Below are 22959 nucleotides of genomic sequence, written 5' to 3'. Positions count from 1 at the left end.
CAAAGTCTTTACCCAAAGAGATATTTTACACACATTGACATGTTTATAAAATTCATTTTGTAGCAAAATATTTTTGGGAAAAGCTTTTGCTCATAATCAAATATGAATGACAAGATCTCAAAATGAGGCTACTTTGACTATTTCACAATTTTGCACTCAATTCAAGAAATTTGAAGCCTTAATGCAAATATGTGAGACAAAATTCAAACTTATGAACTGTTAACTGATTGACTAATGTTTTATGAACACCTGAAAGATGTTATTTGGTAGATTTAGAATACCTTTTTATTTTCAGATTCAAGGGGTCAATCAAATAAAAAATATATATTTAATTAAAAAAATCATACAGTTTCTTCCTTTAAATGTGTAAAAAGTTTATAAAAAGGTTGAATTTCCTGACGTGTCCATTCCAAACATTTCAGCTAAATATTCTCTTTAATATTGTTTCCAAAAGATTGTTCTCAAACGCCAAATTCCCATTTTATTCATATCAGAAATAGGCAAAGACCATTCATATAAATTTCTTTTCAGGCAGGACACATTAAGGGGGGGTACAGGTCACCTAAGGGAGTTAACTCTTTAAAAATCAGCTGGACGTTTTAATCGCACACTATTAGTAAAGAGAAATCAAGCTTCTCAATTATCAAAATAAGTGTTTGTCAACTGCTATATATCCAGTGAAATTATTCCTGCAAATTGTGTGGTTCAAATTTCTTGAAATTTTTATATTTTTGTCAACAGGTCAAAGTAAATACTTTGCCAAAATTTTATGAAAAATTAAACGAGCCAAATCTATTTTAGTCAAAGTGTTGGGTACCCCATTAAATGCATATATGATAATCTTTAAAGATCTGGATTCTTATAAATCAACAAAGCAATATATATGTGAACCCAGAACAGCATATATGCATATATGATAATCTTAAAAGATCTTGATTCTTATATATAAACAAGGCAATACGTGAACTGGGAACAGCTGGAAAAAGGTTAAAACAAAAAGAGCTGAGACTTCCTTACCCGCCATCTCTGTTGTACTTCCTGCCATTAGGACACCTACATAACACAGCATCACAGTGCATGTATCTCTCCATTAGCTCATTATAAGCATTTGGTTCTGTTTCCCATGCAGCATCTCTGTAATGCAAATGAACTATATTAAACAAGTATGAGCCTCCACCTCAGGAGCATGGTTGTTGTTGGTTGCTGTCTGTCCTTAATTTATTGTTTTATCATAAATCAGGCCATTAGTTTTCTCGTTTAAATTGTTTAACATTTTGTCATATCAAGGCTATTCATAGATTATTATATGGTATGGGTTTTACTCATTGTTGAAGGCCATACAATGACCTATATATACATCCATGTCCTTTGATCTCTGGAGGATAGTCATCTCAATTACAATCATACCATATCTCTTTATTTGTCATGCAATATTTTAGAAAGTCATAAAGGTATTTTAACCAAAATCACTTCTTCTATGAAATTTTATACATATATTGACACTGTTCAGCTAAGTCCAATTAATGAGCAAATTCATTTACCAAAAATATGTAATGTAATTATTACATCTGTAATGACATATATACACTATGTATATATATATATAACCATCTAAAAAATTCTGCGAAATAAGAGAAGTATGATGGCTTTTTCCCCAACTCTTTGCCTTCAATAAAACTGATTAACATACTGTGTGAAGTCGAACATTTAAATCACATTTTCTTATAGTCTTTTACCCAGTTCAGGCTAAACAGGGTACTGTGGATTCATTATCATTCGTGGATTTCATGGGTACAGGTGAACCATAAATTTAAATGTTCAACAAATTACGAATTTTCTAATGACTTATATGCCGACTTTGGAAAAAACCATGAAATCAAATATCCACGAAAATGTACATTTTCCTCAAGTCACGAAAAATGGTACTGACAAAAACAAATGAATCCACTTTAATTCATAAAACTTCATTGAATAGTTTAAAGTACCAATCTAATAATAAAAAACTGTTTACAATGTTTACAGATAAATATATATGTACATTTTACTTACTGATCAGGTATATGTATACCAAATTCTAACATTTCATTCTGGAACATTTCTTTGTTGTTGCATAGAGGACACTTGAAGAAATACAATCCTGCAGTGGATGCATGTTTCTGTGGAAATAACATTTTAAAAATGAGCATGCAAATTTTTTTCCCTCCTAAATGCAAAATTAAAATTAGATTGTCATTGTTAACAAATCCAAAGAATAGGGAACATTGCCTTCAAAGTCAAAAACTGTACAACAGGATGACCAATTTAAGTTGTCATTTTGTCATCATGTCAAGTTGAAATGTAGTAATGAGTATCAACGAATCTGATTAAAATATGTATCCTGTGTCCACAATTTGCTTACAAAGATCTGACAATGCTCTGTTTTACTTTCTAGTATGCTAATTATTATGCCAACCAATTAAATTTCTGTCTCCAAATTATTTAAGGTGTGATTCATTACAAAAATTTATGAGAACCCTAAAAGGGCTTCAAAAAAGAACAGTGTTGTCAGATCCTCAAATAAAACCAAACAAGGAGAAATTACATGAATTTTAGTTATATTGTGTATCAACAAATTATAATATTATATTATATTTCTTGACTTTAACTAAGCAGAGTATTTTTGATAAAATATCATACCTGTATACATGATCTGTGAAACCATGAATTACGACAGCAAGGAGCTCTCAGCGTTTCGTTTGATGCCCGAGCTTCTACCGAATTCATACAAATAGCACATAGAGCATTAGCTGTACCATAAAATGCCAATCTGTCTGATATTGGTACCATCTGCCGTGGACGATGATCCTGACAAAATGACCTAAAATAAAATTAATAATTGCATTTGAATAAAATTAAATTTTATGATACTTAACTTTCTGTAGAAACAGAAATAATGAAATAATAACAAAGTACCTGACCAACACTTAATGAACAATTGGAAATCATTGAGCAGTAAGGGCTATTCCATTTAAATGGATGTCTGAGGGTGGGAGGGAACATCCAAAATCATTAAGAACTGATGTGAGAGGGGACCTCTAAAACCCCCTACATCTGACAATTTTTTTTGAGTAATTTTGCATACATCAAATGGACACAACCATTATTGAACCTTTCCTTCCTTCCCTTCCACATTCATTTTAATGGAATAGCCCAAATGAAACAATAGATCTAAGACATGTAACTAGCTGTCATGCTCAGGTATATTCATTGTTATACATATGTTTGCTACATTAATTAGCATTTCATATTAACAAATGTGCTTTTCAAGATGATGAAGTGAAGGTTAAGTGCATTTATGTGCTTGACCAAAGTCAGGAACCTTGTTAGATGCCCTTTTTATATCTGAAGTGTTTGTCTTTCATTATTGGTAGCAAATTTTTGGTAATATATGATAAGAGGGTACCCAAAACTTTGACTAAAATAGATTTGGTTTGTTTAATTTTAGTTAAATATTGACAAAATATTTACTTTGACCTGTTAACAAAAATATAAAAATTTCAAGAAATTTGAACCACACTATTTACAGGAATAATTTCATTGGATAGTATGTGCTTAAAAAGTTCAGCTGATTTTTAAAGAGTTAACTCCCTGAGGTGTTCTGTATCCCCTTCAGGCTTGAGCCAATTGAAGAGTTTGATATGATATAAAATACTCATCTTTTGTTGAAAACCTCATGTTGACCTCTAGAACTTGTTTTTAAAAAAATTTAAGTTTCTGTGCTGTTGCCTCACAGACAAATTCCCACATCTCCTTTTATTCATTTTTATAGACAATGCTAGCAATCTTTTTCATCAAGTTTCAATTCCAGGAATTATTCTTTACAAAAATATTCAATATATAGATGATACATAAAAATAAATACCTGAATGACCCAAAGAACTGATGAAGAGTTCCACCTTTCCTGCCACATCCCAGGTGAAATTTCTTAGAACAAGATCCCACAACACAGCCAATGGTACTACCTTTCTTTTTACAACAGTAACATTTCTGTAAAAAAATCATAAACTAAGTGTCCTATTCAGTTCAAAGAGAAATTAAAGGTTTTGAAATAAAATACTCTGCCACTGGCCATGGCAAGCATTTATTGCTGCAGGCCTAAGCAATCAAAATATAACTTTCCCACTGGGCTAGTTAGTGTTACATTTAATATTCAACATTTTTTTAAGGGACTGTTAATTGTATAACATGCATATTTGACATGGTCAGATTTTTGCTAGCTAACAAGGTAACAGTCCATAGGAAAACATTTTTTCCAACAGGAATAAATTATACTGAATAAGAGCCTACCAGTATCAGTCTCTGTTTTTACAACTAAATGCCAAGTGCTTGACAAGAAAGCAGCAAATGCCAATTTTAAAGTCAGTGAAGTGAATAGTGAACTCTAGACAAACATGCTACCACTAAACCACCGAAATTAGTCTGTAACAACCTAAAAATAATTTCAAAGTAACAAATCTGATATAAAACTAAAATAACAAATTGAAGGTCAATGTGTTACATTGGAGTTTGCTGTTAACTGGAAAACTGTATGTTTTGAATTGAGAAATGTTTGCGATGTTTTAATTATTGTGAAATTTGGGACAGATAAGTTTTGCAAAAATTTGATTTTAAATTTTGATAGCATCATTTGTAATCAGCATTTTTTCTGAATTTGTTATGACTAATCTCAAATTTCTGTCCATTTTTCAACAATGGCAATAATAAATGCACACAGAAATTTCTGAATTAACAGTATACTGCAGAATTTCCTGTTTCTGGTGGCTGTTTACTACATAGTACTGTATGTATACCTTAGATTGCTTATTCAAAAATAAAAACAATTAATTAACAGCAATGTCAGGTGAACACTAACACATTTTTAAGTGCATTAGAAAATATGTTTGTACATGATTCTGCAAAAAGATATAGATGAGAGAAACTTAAAGTTATAACTGTAAAGAGCTTTTCAACATGTTTTTTCAATACATGGATTTTCACTTATTCCTAACTTGTTGCAAAGAACTTCAAATGTATGTTTAGACATTGAAACAATATTTTAACATTACCTCATTCGAACTCTGGTATGTATTCTAGTGTCTCATTTGCAATCATACCACATCTCCACATTTTTATTTTGATGATCAAAGTTACAAGTATCATAACCATTGGATATCAACATGCTTTGATATATTCTTCTCTTATATTGACCTACTACACTTTGTTTTTTTTTTAAAAGGTTGCCAGTTTTGATTACATTTTACATTTGCTCTAGCAACTTGGTCATTCCAATAATGTGATGCATGAGGGTCTGGGTGGTGGGTCCTTCATTTCTGACTGTATTCTTTAATTTTTAGGCCATTTTTCTCTATTCTTTTATACAATTTGCCCATTATTCTCTATTCTTTATATTTTAGCACCTCATTATTCTCTATTCTTTATATTTTAGCACCTCATTATTCTCTATTCTTTATTTTTTTTGGTCCATTTTTCCCTTTCTGTATATGCTTTGCCCATTATTTTCTATTATGTAAACCTCCATCCACACCCTCATGTATAAAAGTATGAATGCCAAGAAAAATTTACCAGTCTTGATCCTCTTCTTATTTCCTTGATAATGTCTTCTGGTAAAAATCCATAGATTCCATGTTCCTCCGATTTTCCTCTCTGACACAAACCACTAGCAAATAACTGTCAAAATATTGTGTTAATGTTGAAATTAAGTTGCTTGTACTATAAATTAAGAATTCAATGACATGAGCAAATTTTTGGCAAACTACAGTAAGGGCTGTTCCAGAATTAAAAGCATGGTGGACATGGGCAGCACTTTCTTTAGACCACAAACACCCATAATATAAAATGTTTCACTTTGTTTATATTCTTAAAAAAATTCTAAAGAAAATGCAACCACTCACAATCAATTAATTTGAACGCTCCCCCCTTTTCTCCTCATGATAATATTTGAAACAGTCTTATATAACATCAGTTATTATGATTCATACATATGTTGAAGATGAATATTAGGTAAAAATCCAAAGCTTGTTTTAGTTGTTGCAATGTTTGTCATGCTTGTCAGAATCCACTTTTTTCACTTACAAAAACATCAATTTCTGAATTTACAGTATCATGAGTATAGCATGAATTAACAAGTGATAAGGTATTTTTTTTCTCTGTTGAGGTTTTGTTGCTTCTTTCTTACTTATTCGAACAGAATACTGTGGATTATCATTTGTGGTGTACATATTCTACTTTTCATGGATTTTATAAGTATAGGTGAATTACAAATTTCAGTGTTCAATGAAATAAATATTTTGTATTGGGGTGTATGCAGAATTTGCAAAAACCACAAAATCAAGTATCCAAGAAAATACATTTTTTTCCCAAATCCATAAAAATTGGTAACCACGAAAATAAATGAATCCACATTAACAAGAACCTTAAACATGTTAAATACAGTTTTAATTCTTTTAAATTTTTTCTTAGGTTTTGGTGTATCACAGCCCTTAACATGTTCAAATACTTTGAACAGAAAAAAAGCATGCACACTTACCATACAAAAGTAATGAACTTGTAGTCCACATTTCTTGATAAATTTTCCATATTCTTCCTCTTTATCCTCATTACTCAGACAGAAAACACATGTCTCTCCATCTTGTAAAGCTAAAATAAAGAAGATAAAATCTAAATCATTTTGTTTCTTATTTCTATCTAACATACAAAATAAAATTTCAAAATCATTTATAAGTTCAAAATTCCATTGCTTACTCCTACAAAGCTAATAAGATACTGTAAACCAACTTATTTTTGCGGATACTTTATTTCACCTTTAGCCCTTCCAGCCCACTTTGCAGCAAATCAATTTCGAGATTTTCAATTTTACTTGCTGTAGTTAAATAAGGAAAGATACAGGTTTTACATATACACATTAATTTTCTACTCGCGAAAATTAGTTGGTTAACAGTAAAGCATAAACTAGAGGCTCTCAAGAGCCTGTGTCGCTCACCTGATTCTACTTTGGTTTTGGAAATCATGTAAAAATAGATTAAAATCATAACAGATACCTTAATAATGAGTGAGGCCAAATTTGGTTTAATATTGGTCTTGTAATTTAATAAAAAATCCTGGTGGCCATCTTGAACTTGATCGGCAACAAAGAAGTAACACTTGGAAAGCACCTCATAAGGAACATTCATGCCATGTTTGGTTTCATTCCATTCAGTGGTTCTCTAAAAGAAGACATTTGTAAATATTTCCCATAGGGTCCTATGTTAAACTAAGTCCTCCACTGGCGGCCAGCTTGGATTATTGATCGCCTTCAAAGTAACAACACTTAGTCAACACCTCATAAGGAACATTCATGCTATGTTTGGTTTCATTCCATTCAGTGGTTCTCTAAAAGAAGACATTTGTATGTATTTCCCATAGGGTCCTATGTTAAACTAAGTCCCCCGCTGGAGGCCATCTTGGATGATGGATCAGCTTCAAAGTAACAACACTTGGTCAGCACCTGATAAGGAACATTCTTGCCATGTTTGGTTTCATTCCATTCTGGGGTTCTCTAAAAGAAGACATTTGTATGTATTTCCCATAGGGTCCTATGTTAAACTAAGTCCCCAGCTGGCGGCCATCTTGGATAATGGATTGGCTTCAAAGTAACAACACTTGGTCAGCACCTCATAAGGAACATTCATGCCATGTTTGGTTTCATTCCATTCTGGGGTTCTCTAAAAGAAGACATTTGTATGTATTTCCAATAGGGTCCTATGTTAAACTAAGTCCCCCGCTGGCGGCCATCTTGAATGATGGATCAGCTACAAAGTAACAACACTTGGTCAGCACCTCATAAGGAACATTCATGCCATGTTTGGTTTCATTCCATTCAGTGGTTCCCTAGAAGAAGTTCAAAATGTAAAAAGTTAACGACGACGACGACGGAAGACGGATGCCAAGTGATGAGAAAAGCTCACTTGGCCCTTCGGGCCAGGTGAGCTAAAAATGAGTGCTCTTTTATTCTATTAAAAGCTGATCCTTAATATGACATGCTGGCAAAAAATCCTATGGGCTATTACAGACATTCAGGGAAGGTTCTTGTAAAATACATACAGATCTGCAAAATATTTAAGGTTTGGTGCCTAGTAAGGTCATGAAGATTTTTTTTCAAAACAGTTATCTTAATGTAACTAACAAGACAATGAACCACCTTAAGGCTGTAACTCACTTCAAAGTGAAGTTGCAAAATTGTGTCAATAAAAATGCAAAAAACAAAACAGGTGCACAAAAATCATGCATTTCGTGCCATATGTCCTATAAACATTTTGATAACACATTAACTACACAAGTGTAGACTGCTTTGTGCAAGGGTTACAAAATGAGACATTAGCAAGTACTTTTACACTTCAAAAATACATTTTCCTCCTACGGTTTCAAAACGAGACATTAGCAAAATAATGGATGCAAAAAAAAGGAAAACATAATCTCCACTTTTATTGTAAGCAGGGCATAAAAACTATCCAACTGCCATGGAAAGAGGATTTGACTTTACACATGAACCATATAGATCTAGCTTTCCTTGAATCAGTATTATGTCTTAATTTACTATTTGAGATTTATTCTCCCCTACAATTTGTATTAGCAACATTCACATGACTTGACTGTGATTCTTCTACAGCAGTTGATTAAAATTTCTGACCAGTTCAACAGTTTTATTTGATGATAATAAAGATAAACAAAAACAGTTTTATTTGATGAAAAAAACTGCAATTTGGTCAGAAATTTTGAACAAACTGCAATAGGTGGAGAGCAACACTTACAATCAAGTCACTGTAATACTCAATGCTAACTCAACAAGTACCAGTAAGCGTAAAATAAAATGTTTAAGGTCAATATGATACATTTAGACGTAGTACATCTAATGATCATATTTCTTAAAGCTACATTTTCAATAGGTATTCCTTTGCTGACGTGAAATATCATTGATATGGTCATTTTCTTTAAAATTACTATTCATAAAACTTTAAGGGGGTACAGAAAACCTACTGGAGTAAACTCTTAAAAAATTAGCTGAATGTTTTAATCACATACTATTAGAAAAGAGAAATCATGCTTTTTGATGTTTAAAATTAGTGTTTGTCAAGCTTGCTATATATCCAATGAAAATATTCCTGTAAATAATGTGGTTCAAATTTCTTGAAATTTTTACATTTTTATTATCAGGTCAAGGTTTATATTTTGTTATTTTGTTAACATTTTTGAAAATTAACTGAGCCAATTCTATTTAAGTCAAAGTGTTGATTACTCCCTTAAAATCAATCAAAATACTAAGGTTTTTAATCCCAAGATTTGGCCTTAGGGTCAGACTTTACAAACCATTTGAAAATTTTGGTTTTCAATGCTCTTAAACTTTGTTATTGATTTTGCATTCCACTGATGAGTCTTGTGTATATGAAATGCCTGGTATCGTTGATGAATTTATAAATAGAATATATGTTTTTTTCCATATTGATGGGGTTGTTTCACAACATGAAATTATATCTAATAGAAAAGAAAGGATATGGGGTATCCATCCATGACATCAACAAATATCAAAAGCAAAGCAACAGCGCTTTTATTGCTGGTTTTATCTCAAAGTCACAGTTGTTTGTTTTACTGATTATTTTTCAAGATTAAAAATCCTTTACCACCCCCCACCCCCCCTTTTCAACACTTAATCTCATGGCAAAGGCCCATGCATTATATAAATGAAATAATAGAACACCAATACATATTTGTGCATATCATAATTTACTACTTCGTAAACCCTATGCAGGGCCTCCTCTCCACTTGTGTCTCTTAAGATTTTCTAAACTGATACGGATTGTACATATTTCAAAATATATGGGGAATTATTTTTCAAATTTTTAGTACTTTCCTCTCTGTATATATATGTTAACCCTGTAAATTAACTATCATTTCTATAAGTGGCTACCTACAAGTTGGTTGGACTTTTGGCAGATTAAATTATCTACGTTACATAAAATGTAAGTACTTAATAAAATAATGTTATTTTACAAAATGGACCAAAATCAATGATAATCTAAAGGTAGGAATTTTCATCCGTGTAATTCTTATTAAATCTTACATTTTAATTTTGCTAGAACAAATACTGTACTTAAGAAATAATTGTGTGTATCTTTAACTATGTTATTTGTCAAACAAATGACAAAAATGCAAGATTTTAACAATTACAGGTAATGATGTATACAAATAATGTTACCAAAATTTAAAATAAGTTTTATTTTTGTGAAAGCTATCCCTAATGGACAGGAATGGTATTTATTAATCTTGCATTATAGTTAATATCAATAATTATAATTATATACTTTAAATTCTGAATATAAAGTATTTGATTCTAAAATGTAAAATACAATTTAAACTAATTAAAATGATTATTTTACAGAAAGACAGACATCAGTGAAAATGTCCACAGATAAAAGTCTATCACTTCATTTTTATAAGTATCTGTGTCAGAAGATTGGATCGGAGGAGGATGTGAAAGTTAGGAGATTATCTTTGATAGTAGGTGACATTGGTCGGAAAAAAATGAAACAAATTACTAGTGGAAGTAAAGGCGAAGGATTAGACATGAAAGGCAGTGACTTGGATATAATGATTATTTATCCTGCATTTACAGTTTATGAGTCAGATAGAGATGTTAATTTCCTAACCGATGGAATTCCTCTGGTTATGGATACAGAGAATACACATCCATGTTTCACACAACTACATCTTCCCCTTCATCTTCTCAATGACCGCATTCTACTTGATCCAAAAATAGAACAAATGCTAGAGCAGGATTGTCTGGTGAACAAGCTCTCAAATGTACAATATAAATCTTTTTTTTTTAACAATATTTTTTCTGTCCCTGGAAAGGTCACTACAATTCATGGACCATGTTTATCAAGTCCTGAAGGTGCCTATGATTATGCAATGTGCCTTAAATGCGATAAATGGATATCTCTAGCACAATCCTGGGTCAGCAGTCCACGTACAACATGGCCTGCACCAGAACTCATAACTAAAATAACATCCTGTGGAGTATTATTTGTTCCAATTGGATGCAAAGGGTCCCTACAGGAAAATCTTGAATGGAGAATATCCTTTTCAGTGGCTGAAAAATTTCTTATATTTTCCTTCAGTCATACTCAGCTTTTATGTTATGCTTTATTAAAAATCTTCCTGAAAGAAATTGTGGACAATCATGAAGATTTGAAAGGTTTATTGTGTTCTTATTTCCTAAAGACCTTGGTATTTTGGATTTCAGAAGAATCTGACCCATCCATTTGGAAACCGGACAATATCATACCATGTTTCATGACTTGTTTAAAGAGACTAATATACTGTGTAGAATATTCAACATTATTACATTATTTCATTCCCGACAATAACTTATTTTATATGAGATTTAATATTGACCTTAAACACAAAATGACTAACACCCTTAAGAATTTATACCAACAAGGAATTAACTGTTATGTAAATTCAGAGACTTTGAATGATTTTACAAGCCTAAATTGTGAAATTCCTGTCCCATTCACAAACCAAACTTCAGTCAAGGCAGATATACTGGCCCTTATATCTTCAACTGATAAAACACCCAAACATTTGCTATACAATATGCTACATTGTTGTAAGACAGATTTAGCAAGAAGAATTTTTACTATTTTTCTATCACAAGCACATCATCAGTTCGAATTACAGGATTCAAATTTTCAACAACGATCAAACAACAAACACCAGTACTATAAGTACAAAAACAACCTTGGTAAACTTTTGATATCTTCAACAACAATACCTGGATGGCTGATGTTAGTGTCGTTCTTTTATGTCCATAAACAGTACTTACTATACATCAATATTCATTATTAATCATGCTTTAAAGAAACATCAAGATGAAGAAATTTTTCAACACATTCTGTCAATTAGTTTAATTCAGAACAAGGACTCTGTGCGGACTTTACTGAAAAAAGAAAAAAATCCAATGCTATTAAAAACCCTAAAACTCAATTATATTTCTTTGGGTAGCAAAAGGTCATTCATTCCACCAGAAGTAAAACTAATTGAGAAAGCCGATACTATCCCTACCTTACCATTTGCACATTTCCTTAGTTTTCTGTGTTTAACTACCATCTACATGCCACTGCATCATGTACACAATCCTTACAGACAATATTTGATATATATTATGATATTGCTACTAAAAATAAATTAGATGTGGACTCAGTCCTGTCTATAATTCATTCAACGTTCTACCTTTGTATTAGTTTTCAGATGATGGGTGATACAATCACAGCAAGGAAATACTTACAGATTGCTAAAAATTGTAACTTAATAACGGAACCAAAAAGTAGAAAAAAATGAAAGGTCTGCGTCCTTGTTTTTGAGATATAAGCAATAAAAAATTGGCGGGAAATGATTCTCTCTAGAATTTTCATTCATTTAACCTTGTCACCTTTTTTCTTTCAAACACTATGAAAAAATAACAAGGATTTTATAATATTTTCAAAAATGTCTTTTTAAACTATATGTAATGAAAATTATGAAAAGAAAAGTAGGGGTTAGCGAACAAAATTTTGAATGACACTACATGGATAAAACTACAGGATTCCGAATATCTGACAAAAAAGTCAAAAACAAGAGAAGCGAACATCCTTAAAGTTTCTAATTCAATAACACATTTTAATAGAAATACGTACAACAATCATGATTTGTTAGAAATCATCAACAAACAATTGGCAGACTTTTCATAATGTCAGTATTTATTCCACAAGCTCATCCAAATGGTACAAAACACATCCACAAATCAATAGAGATGCATTATGTTATTTTTTAATGGTTTAGGTATTGTATTGTGTATTCATATTTATTCATTAATAAAATATGTTTTACTTGAGAAAGAGTACTGCCATTCTAATTGTAGTAGAAATAAAGTAGATAATTACGAGCTTGTTAATTTCAAAATTATCAATGGCCAGAAAGCAAAAAAAAATCCCCCCCCCCCCCAAAAAAAAAAAGAACTTTTCCAGTTAAGACATCTAGTATTTGCAAGTATAGTCATTTGTAGTTTTGAGATTTTTTCCCCTACATGGTCATATTCTACGAGATCATTCGTTGCAACCTGTGATTTTATTTATGAATGAAGGATTTATAGGGTTTAAATGAATGAGACAGCAATCCACCCAAATGAAACTACAGGCTTTACTTTAGATTTATTCAAAAATTTTAGACAATTAACTTGTCTTGTGCCAAACAGGAATCAACCAAAAGTCTTCCACAGTGATCATTTTATCGATCTGATTTCTATAATTGCTTGTAAGATGAAAATAAAATGAAATTTGGAATAACTGTCTAGGAGACAGTAATCAAACAACAAGATTACCCCAGATGGTCATAAAGTGAACATCATTCATGCTCATGTAATATTAGGGTCACACTTGATAACACTGTGTATTGAATTTAAAAAAAAACACTTTCTCTCAAGTGTCATTGTCCTTGTTAACTGAAAATAGAAAGGTGCAGCTCATCTATTTCCTGTTTGTGCACCCCCTATGCCCTTATATTCCTGCACTATGACTCTTCTGTTTTCTGAAGGAGAAAATATGTTACAATGCAAAACAAGGTGTCATTGTGGTACAATAGTAGAAAAAAATAGCCAAAGTCCCAATTTTGTCATAAAAATGGTGGGATCATAATGACTGTACAATATGGTCAATTACACATAGTTCATATATATGATTGCAAACAATCCTACCAAGTATGAGAGCTTTCTGTCAAAGGGTCTCAGAGGAGTTGTGTTAACAAGGTGCATTTGCTGTAGGATAGTTGTCAAATCAAACTGGCCATACAACATGTACAATATAGTCAACAACACATGATTGCAGACAATCCTAGCAGGTATGAGAGCTTTCTGTCCAAGGGTCTCACAGGAATTGTGCACAAAATGTCATTGTGTTACAATAGTTAAAAAACAAGAATGTGTCCATAGTACACGGATGCCCCACTCGCACTATCATTTTCTATGTTCAGTGGACTGTGAAATTGGGGTCAAAACTCTAATTTGGCATTAAAATTCGAAAGATCATATCATAGGGAACATGTGTACTAAGTTTCAAGTTGATTGGACTTCAATTTCATCAAAAATCACCTTGACCAAAAACTTTAACCTGAAGCAGGATAGACGGACTGACAGAAGAACGGACGCACAGACCGAATAACATAATGCCCCTAGGTGGGGCATAAAAATGGAAAATATACCACAACACCTGTAGAATGGTTAAATCAAAATGGTGGTATAATAAGGTCAACTACACATGATGGGGAACAAAAGTTAATGTACCAAGTTTGTATGAGAGCTTTCTGTCAAATGGTCTCAGAGAACAAGGTGTTATTGTCACAAAACTCCAAAAAGATGTCAAAGTGCAATAATTCTGTAAAAAAAACCTCTCTTAACTTAGGATATATCACATTTTTCGTCCTAACTTTAGGACACTTAATTAGGTGTCTTAAGATCATCATATCTTCATCCTAACTTTGTGCATTCTTTTTTCTCAATTTTTTACGTGAAGATGAACATGAAATGAAACGCACCATCGGTTATTAACTCGTTTAAAGAATTTGTGCATGATTTTAAACTTTGAACTTCGTGTTTTACGATACGATGACACTACAAATTCAATATTTTCATTTCAAAACAAATTGTTTACCAGTTTAAATCACAATCCTTTTTGATATTATTTTATAATTACATTTGAAATCATGCATTTAATTAAATACATGTAATTTTAAAATTTCGTAAACAATTTTATTGATTGGTTTCGTCTTTAATAAATGTTTTATCAAACAATTACTTTAACTATTTAAAATTTCGCACATAGGATATGTTTAGGACGTCCTAATATAAGATACATCTGAGATAGCTTCGAGACACAACTTAAGAGTGTCCTAAGATAATCCTTCGAGACACAACTTAAGAGTGTCCTAAGATAATCCTAAGTCCATCCTAAAATTGGTCTTATCTATGACTTAGGACGAATCTTAGGATACTTTTGAGAACACCACCCTGGGGCCTGTTTATCGAAGCAGTCTTAGGATTAGGACGTGTCCTAAGACCATCTTAGGACATATCTTAATCCTAAGTGGGTTTATCAAACATGTCGTAACTTAGGAAAATCCTAGGAATTGTCCTAACTTTAGGATACCAATTAAGGTGTCTTAAGATGGTCTTAGGATGGTCCTAACTTTAGGATATATTTAGGATGGTTGTTTTATAAACAAATATGGCCTGTATTGATTGCATTTAATTTAGGGAACTACATGTACCATTTGATTTTTATGACGGGGGGTGCCTAGGATGAAAAATGTTGTTCTGCTTTTTTTGTTGTTGTAATCTCTGTCCTTCCTTTTTATTTTTCACTCTATTAGGTCCTGCCTTTTTTTTTATTAGTTTAACCTGACTTTTTTTTACATACATGTAAATTGTCATCCTGCTTTTTTTTGGCAAAGTTCCTCATCCTGCATTTTTTTTTACTTCCAAACTCCTGTCCTGCCTTTATCTTATTAGTTTATCCTGACTTTTTTTTACATAAATTGTCATCTTGCTTTTTTTTGGCTCCAAACTCCTGTCCTGCCTTTTTTTCAAATTTAAACCTAGTCCCCCCCCCCCCCCCCCCCCCCCATAAAAATCAAATGGCAGTTCCCCTCATGCATATTAAATCCCTATCCCTCTTTTCAGCACCATTTGTTGCAACATTTGACAATTTACCAAAAAGCAAAGTGTTACTCTTGTCCACGTCGTCCAGGAGAGTCTGTGGTTTTGCATCGGTAGAATTCGGATTTCGTCTCTTATATTCACCCGTATCATCGCATGTTATTTGCAGTAATAAAATAGTTGAAGTACTCGGTATTTATATGAAAGATGCACGAGATTTGCCTTTGAACTTTTAAGTATGAAACCGTGACACTTCGAATTCAGCTGATCAAAGCATATAATGATTTTACCGATTATATATTTTATTTCAACTATTTTCAATTCGTTTGTTTCAATTCTTATATAAAACGTAGTTATATTTTTTGTTTTATGTTTTGTTTTATGAGTTTAAATGTACAATTATAATATAAAAAGTATTTATCACCTTAAATTTAAAACTAATAATTATTTTTAAAATTATTTATCTTTTTTTTTAAATTATAGTTATTGGTTAAATTTGATACAATATCTTCATTTTTTCATTTTTAATTTGTTATTTTCTTTAACGCCAATACTTAGGACAGTGGTTAAGACATCCTAGCTAAGATAATCCTAAGATAGCTTCGATGTGAATGCTGAGACATGTCGTAAGTCGGTCCTAACTTTATCCTAATTTCTGTCCTAAGAAATTCTTAGGACCGATCTTAGGACAGTTTCGATAAACAGGCCCCTGGTTTATATCTATTAAGATAACCTCCCTTTAGTTTTTCATATATTTCTGATATGACATTGAGAAGTTATTTAATTGTTTATAGTCTGACAACAGATTTACTAAGTATTGCGCAACAGCACAGTGTATTGCACAACAGCAAGAAATCTTTAATTGAATATAAAAATATAAATTCAATTCATATAACCAATTTCAAGTTCTTTGACTACATTTATTTTCAGAAACCTATAATATGTCAAATATTTAATTACAACCTGTATCAAGCTTGAATATTGTGTCCATTTTTGCCCCAACTGTTCAGGGTTGGACCTCTGCGGGCGTATCCAGCTGCGCTCAGCGAAGCAGTTTATTCATGTTGTAACCGTCGGGAAATCGTGACACTCTTGTATTTATTTAATATAAAATTGAGAATGGAAACGGTATTCTGTTTGTAGCAAGATGTATCCTGCCTTTTTTTTTTGCAAAGTGTCTCATCCTGCCTTTTTTTTTACTCAAAACTCTTGTCCTGCCTATTTTTTTCAAATTTCATCCTAGTCCCCCCCCCCATAAAAATCAAATGGTAGCTCCCTTAAGTGAATACTTTTTGGAAATTGTTTTTATCTTCTAATTATTTTTTCGAATTAAACTCGAAAGAAAATGTCAAAGATACACAAAATCTCGTAGTATTCAAGAGAATTTTGTAACGTAATAGGGGCCTAGATGAACGAGTTGTTTAAGAAGTTCAACTACAATGTTCACTCTGATCCTTTCAAGACTGCTCGTGGCTGTATTTTGACCTCAATTGACCTGGAATCGCACAGAGTAATAAAAGTGGCGTTAAACATCAAATATATCAATCTCAATATAACGTAACGAACATCAAGAATCTCTTATGGAATACGATATTTATCCTTTGGTTTATGGAGAAATAGTTCATCATTATATTTGTTTCATAATCTCATACATCTACGCCATATCTAAATTCTTTAAATGATATTTACACATTTTGTCTCGTGCTATAGGTGGAGTCCATAAAATGATTTTTTCCTGCATGAGGAGTATACTTTTACATTTCTATCGTAACAATTGTCGTATATGAACTAATATACGTTTTGTCTTTCAACCCCCAATGAATTGACTGCCGGTGTAGATAAAGATTGTACTGCCTGATCCTCTCTCGTCAGGAAGTAAATCCTTCGCTGAAGTGGTCGTCAGCTCGGATCATACGCAGTCATGTCCGCTTAATATGGAAAATGATGCCCCGTCACACAGTGCATACGAATTTCACACTCTCTGACCGGTTAAGATTCTTTGTTATTACATGATTATGGGTCTGTTGGTGGCAGAATGCAAGGCAAATTTTTTGCCCTATCCAATATGTCATCTTTTAAAGAAATGCATTTATACTTGCCAACATACCTTGCAAAATTGACATTTTTCCCGTATGCATGAAATTTTGCCATTGTACAATTTCCTGCCAAGTAATATAACAAAATATGTTGATGCAATTTACGGGATTATTTGTTAATATCTTTGTTTGTAATTTGTTGACGTTCCCATCAATATGTTTTTTATACATAGAAGTACAATGATCGACGATGTTAGGGACTGTCTTAAAATTGTAATGAAATTGTCGAAAATATTTTTGACAAAGACAACCATATTTTTATGTATAGGAACAGTGAAAAGGAGAAATCGAGAGGAACATCATGTTGAATAACGGAAAACATACAACAATAGCGAAATGAATATTAGTTCGAGCTGTTATATAACTACTATATAATTACAAAGAGAGGGAAATTAGGGGCTGCCTTGGTAAATTATCTAGTTGCTTCATTTTGATTGGGTGCTGGTGATTTGTAACTGAAGAGTGAATAAAAATAATAATAATTAGTATTGAGAACTTGATGAGGAGGGGTGAATTTTTATGTCTTTGAAAATGGGGACTTGAATTTATTTTCTTTCATCAAGGTGGGAACTTGAAAAAATACCAATGTTTCCTTCTATCCACTTGAATGCTTGAAAATAAGAATCTCGTCACCTTAACAAACAAAAAAAAACAAAAAACAGATTTAGGATTTAAAAAAATAGGATTTTCATGCCTACAACATTCTTAATTTGAAAATAATATTTTATAGGTATAAACAAAAACAATCACATTATGGCAAAGTGAATGATTATACTTTTCAATCAAAACAAGATTTATAGAAATGTGTTTAATCAGAAAGAACCTAACATGTATTGAGTACGGGGTTGCAGCATACATTTTATACCTTTTAAAAAACGCGAACCTGATAGAGCGCATGGCAACTGGTGTATTTACATTGAAACTATAGATTCATGCCATTACATTCATGTATTCAATTATTGTTTTCTCAATTTCTAAACTGTTATTTGTTTTAAATAATCGTAATGTATTTACAAAAAATTCTATTCATTAAAGGGCACCGTCAACCGCTGAAATAGTGTATAACCACAGGACTACATACTAGATAGGAAATGATGGCAATTTTAGCTTAGCATAAATATTTATTGTTAGCTTCATAAACTCCCTGTAAAACGTGAGTGATAGTATGACATAGATTTGAGAACTAGTAAATAAGCGTTTCTAATTTTCGTGTGTGAGAATATTTTGTACAAATTGTAGTACAGAGTTATGTGCATGCACGACGTATCCCTTCATGAGTTATTAAAACTGAAAGCACATACATGTATCCCTGGCTACATAGTGCTGTGCTAGCTCAATCACTTATAAGTTTTTATGGTCAACTATTTGGACTTTTGGAAGCAAGGACAAGGTGCTCGATCGTTTAATTTAAATGAAAATAAACTCAAATGTAGAAATGGTTTTACGATTATTTCAGGAATTAAAAAAAATCAGTTACTTATGATTGGGACAAAATAATATGAATACATGTATTCTGATTAACTAATGGAACTTAATTTTCTGTAAGAAAATTTGATGTTGTTGATTTTAACCAAATGCCAACAGGTTAAATCACTACGATTTGACTTACGACTGCCTGTTAACACTCGTAAGTTTACGATCAAACTTACGATAAAATTCTACTTACGATTGTTTATGAAACGGTCAAAAACTTACGATTTGACGTACGACCGACGTAAGATCTATTATTGTCGTACGATTTTTTGTGAAACGATGGCCTGATGTTTAAGATTGTTTAAGCAATTTCCCAAAACACTTGAAGCAAATAAGATCAGACTTTGCAAAAATGTTCTGTAGACAAGTTTACTGTTTACTGAATACTATTGATAAAAGATCATGGAAAATGCTCTTCAAACAAAGAATAACCTAAAAACAAGGACAAATGTTAACATAGTACAATTAATGTACATGTACATAAGTATACCAACAATATGAATAAAAGATATGTGGGATGAGAACTGTATACTTCTATGTGACAACAGCAAGCGACACTTACAACCAGTAAACATCCAGGTCAACATATGGTTTTAAACAATAGACTTTTATAAAGTTTACAGAGGAACTTCATCAATATACTTTCAAAGTTTACAGATGGACAACAATGACTACAACAGTTAGGTCAGGTGAGCTAATAAAACCGGATTACCCACATCAATATATTGTCTGTTGATCCTTTTATTGATAATTTTCCTAAATGTATTTAAAACTCACTTGATCAAGTTTACAAGCAAGCATAAAAAATGGTAGCAACCATAGGCAAATTTAGGGGGATGGGGGCTAGAAATATGATTAATGCATAAGACTTTTTACATGTCCCACTCCAAACGTTGCCTAGTTTGGGGCCCCCTTTTTCAAAGTCCTGGATCTGCATCTAGCAAGCTCATACTTTTACAGGGATTACCACAGAATTTATTTTAAGGGTGGTGTTCACGAAAAAAAATTTATATTGAAATTACAATCACACAAGATCTTTATTGTAGATCATTATCTGTTAATTAGGAAAAAGATAAACAAAGCCATTGTAAATAAAAATGTAATTAAGGCATGAATTTATACTTTGAAGTAAAAATTGTCAAAAATTTTACCTGTTCATCACATTTTTCAAAAATTCAAGGGTGGTGCTGAGAAATTCAAGAGTGGTGCTGGAGATTTAAGGGTGGAGCTGAAAATTTAAGGGTGGAGGAGCTCCACCCTTAAATAGCCTGTGGTGATCCCTGTTTTAGTTTATCAAACCCTGCTCAGCCTCATACCAAGACATGTTTAAAACAGGTACCCTTAAGTGGCATATGTATATATATATATATTATTTCAATTTGTTTGTTCTCATTTGTTCAACGGGAAACATTTTCTGTTTTTTTTATCAGATAAGAAGTGTTTTTTCCAATTTTTCCAAATTCCCAGAAACTTTATCATTTGATACACTACAGACCTCCTACATATTAAACTATTATATTATTAGTGCATATACATGATCATATATATATATATATATTGTAACTATTACTCTGTTACCCCTATGCAGGGCCTCAATGACACTTGTGTCTCTTAAGATTTTGTATACTGATACAGAGGGTACTTATTTCAAAATAGATGCGGAAATTTTATTTGAATTCCAAGTCCCACTTATTGAAACAATGCAACTACTTTCCTTTGTGTGATCATGACCTCTGTCAATTAAACAACATTTATAGAACTTTGTAAACCCTGTCAATTAAACATCATTCCTAGAAATTGCTAGCTATAAATATCACATCTTCTTTTTTTTTATATTTTGGAAGAAGTAGATATTAAAAAAGCCAGAGAGAGAAAAAAAAATTGATAAACCTAAAGGCACTATTTATAAGTATTAAAAAAAACAAGCCTCAAAGTGCCGATTAAATAGTACAAACAATTTCTGAAAGCAAGTTCAAAGCCTTATTTCAACAAAAATAGACCTTTTCATTCCCCGGAATTAATTATCTATCTCAAACCAATGTAGTGTAATAACATTATGAACAGTCTTGGAAAAGCTTGATGTGCATTGCAAAAAATTATTGACACGATGAAGGACCATATAATAAGTGTTAATAACTGAATAGGAATAAACTTATTTTTTAAGTGATCAATTGAAAATTGTCTTTATCTTAACATCATTAATTTTATCATTTTTATTTCCAAATGTTCAATTGCACCTTTGTTTACAAGCTCTATTTACATCACTGTAAAAACTAGGATGTGTAATAAGTACAACCAATGTATAAACCACACCATAAGTTTGATTTAATGAAAGTCTTGAAGGTTTTAAGTAATTAATGGTAACGAAATCCCTGACGTAATAATTCATCATTAATAGATTGATTTTGCACATTGAAAAAGATCATCACTGTCCAAAGATAGGAAAACACAATAGGAAACAAAAAATGGCCTCTTTTGTCGTTATTTTAGTAGTTTCCATTGTGAAACAGAAATATCCAAATCAAGAAAGAGACAATTATTTCCTTTCAAACAGTCATTTAAAATTAATTTAAGGTCAGTTCCATGGAGTAAATTTCCAGTCATGACAGTATGGTTAGGAAATTCTTGATTATTTCATGTATTTAGAACAAAATTTTATCAAGGTAACTTTTAAGTTTTATCAAATTTTTCTTTCACTGTACATGAAATTCTGACTGATCTAAATTGGGTTTGGCCATAAACTGTGATTCCTATCAATAAAGGATATATTCTGCTATTATACATACTGTTTTTTAGCTACTTGCAATTTCTTAACGGACAAAGTATCTATGTTCAGAAAAATGAAAACAACACTTTATAAATTTTATGCATCCGAAGCATTTTTCAGGATTTACCTTCATGATCTGATGAACTTCATCAGTAACACTCTGAATATTCGAAAGCCTAGGATATAAAACTGAACAGTTGAAGTACTATATATTTTTTATTTTTTCTCAATTCTGTAACATATTTGGAAGAAGTGAGTCAGCGGTTACAACAATTGAAATATTGGTGAAATTTTTTTAAGTAATCCTTACAAAAACAATAGGGTCAGTCAGGAATACTTAATCACATACCTTTTTTTTTCCTCATTCCGAGTTCCAGTAGGTTCTAGGTATTATCTTCCATGTTTGTCTTTTTTCATTATTGAAGAATGCATTATATGGTTGCAGCAAATATATTTGCCCTTAGATTTTTTCGAACCATTTTAATAAATAAGATTGTGTTTAAGTGTAATGCAAAGAGTCAGTAAAAATTCAGAATTGTAAACAGAATTGAAAATACAATTTAAGACATTTGTTTATCAAAAACATCCAAAGTGGGTTTTTTTCCACTCAGTAAATAATTAACTCCACTATTTACATAGGCTTTGTTACAATCTTTATCAAGTTTTTAATAGTTGTCATTGAACTAGTTAGTTATTTGGACAGAAAGATTAGTAGTAGAACACTAACTGGATGCTGAGATAAAACAAGATTTGGTGTGTTCTTTGTAGTTTAGGTAGCCAATACATAGTAAGAACCTTCAAATGTTAAGCGGAAGCCACAGGTTGAGATGTTGTAATGATATATATAATTACTGTTGAGCATTAAA

At 31.7% G+C, this 22959-nt stretch overlaps 2 protein-coding genes across 6 annotated transcripts in view; one reads left to right on the top strand and one right to left on the bottom strand.

Annotated features, from left to right (window-relative positions):
* LOC127738777 (serine/arginine repetitive matrix protein 2-like) overlaps positions 1-22959 on the bottom strand; it is a 46725-nt gene that overhangs the window by 18519 nt on the left and 5247 nt on the right. For all 5 annotated transcript variants that reach the window (XR_008000163.1, XM_052250144.1, XM_052250146.1 and 2 more), the window contains 6 exons: positions 6566-6675; positions 5602-5706; positions 3902-4026; positions 2677-2857; positions 2050-2156; positions 1018-1134 (listed from right to left, as the gene is read on the bottom strand). Coding sequence is in view for 4 of the 5 variants with exons in the window: in XM_052250144.1 (XP_052106104.1) it covers positions 1018-1134; positions 2050-2156; positions 2677-2857; positions 3902-4026; positions 5602-5706; positions 6566-6675 (745 nt within the window). In the remaining variant the exon portion in view is untranslated. The remainder of the gene's footprint in view (positions 1-1017; positions 1135-2049; positions 2157-2676; positions 2858-3901; positions 4027-5601; positions 5707-6565; positions 6676-22959) is intronic.
* On the top strand, positions 9930-12995 carry LOC127738778 (uncharacterized). Its single transcript, XM_052250148.1, has 2 exons — positions 9930-10031; positions 10451-12995. The coding sequence occupies exon 2, from the start codon at positions 10471-10473 to the stop codon at positions 11917-11919; it is 1449 nt and encodes a 482-aa protein (XP_052106108.1). The 5' UTR covers positions 9930-10031; positions 10451-10470; the 3' UTR covers positions 11920-12995.

This window comes from Mytilus californianus, unplaced genomic scaffold (genome assembly GCF_021869535.1).
Source record: "Mytilus californianus isolate M0D057914Y unplaced genomic scaffold, xbMytCali1.0.p SCAF_4, whole genome shotgun sequence".
Taxonomy (NCBI): Eukaryota; Metazoa; Mollusca; class Bivalvia; order Mytilida; family Mytilidae; genus Mytilus; species Mytilus californianus.
This window is presented reverse-complemented; position numbering and strand designations above follow the sequence as displayed.

Coding starts and splice junctions, on each gene's coding strand:
- LOC127738778 (XM_052250148.1), top strand. CDS start 10,471: ATGTCCACAGATAAAAGTCTATCACTTCATTTTTATAAGTATCTGTGT.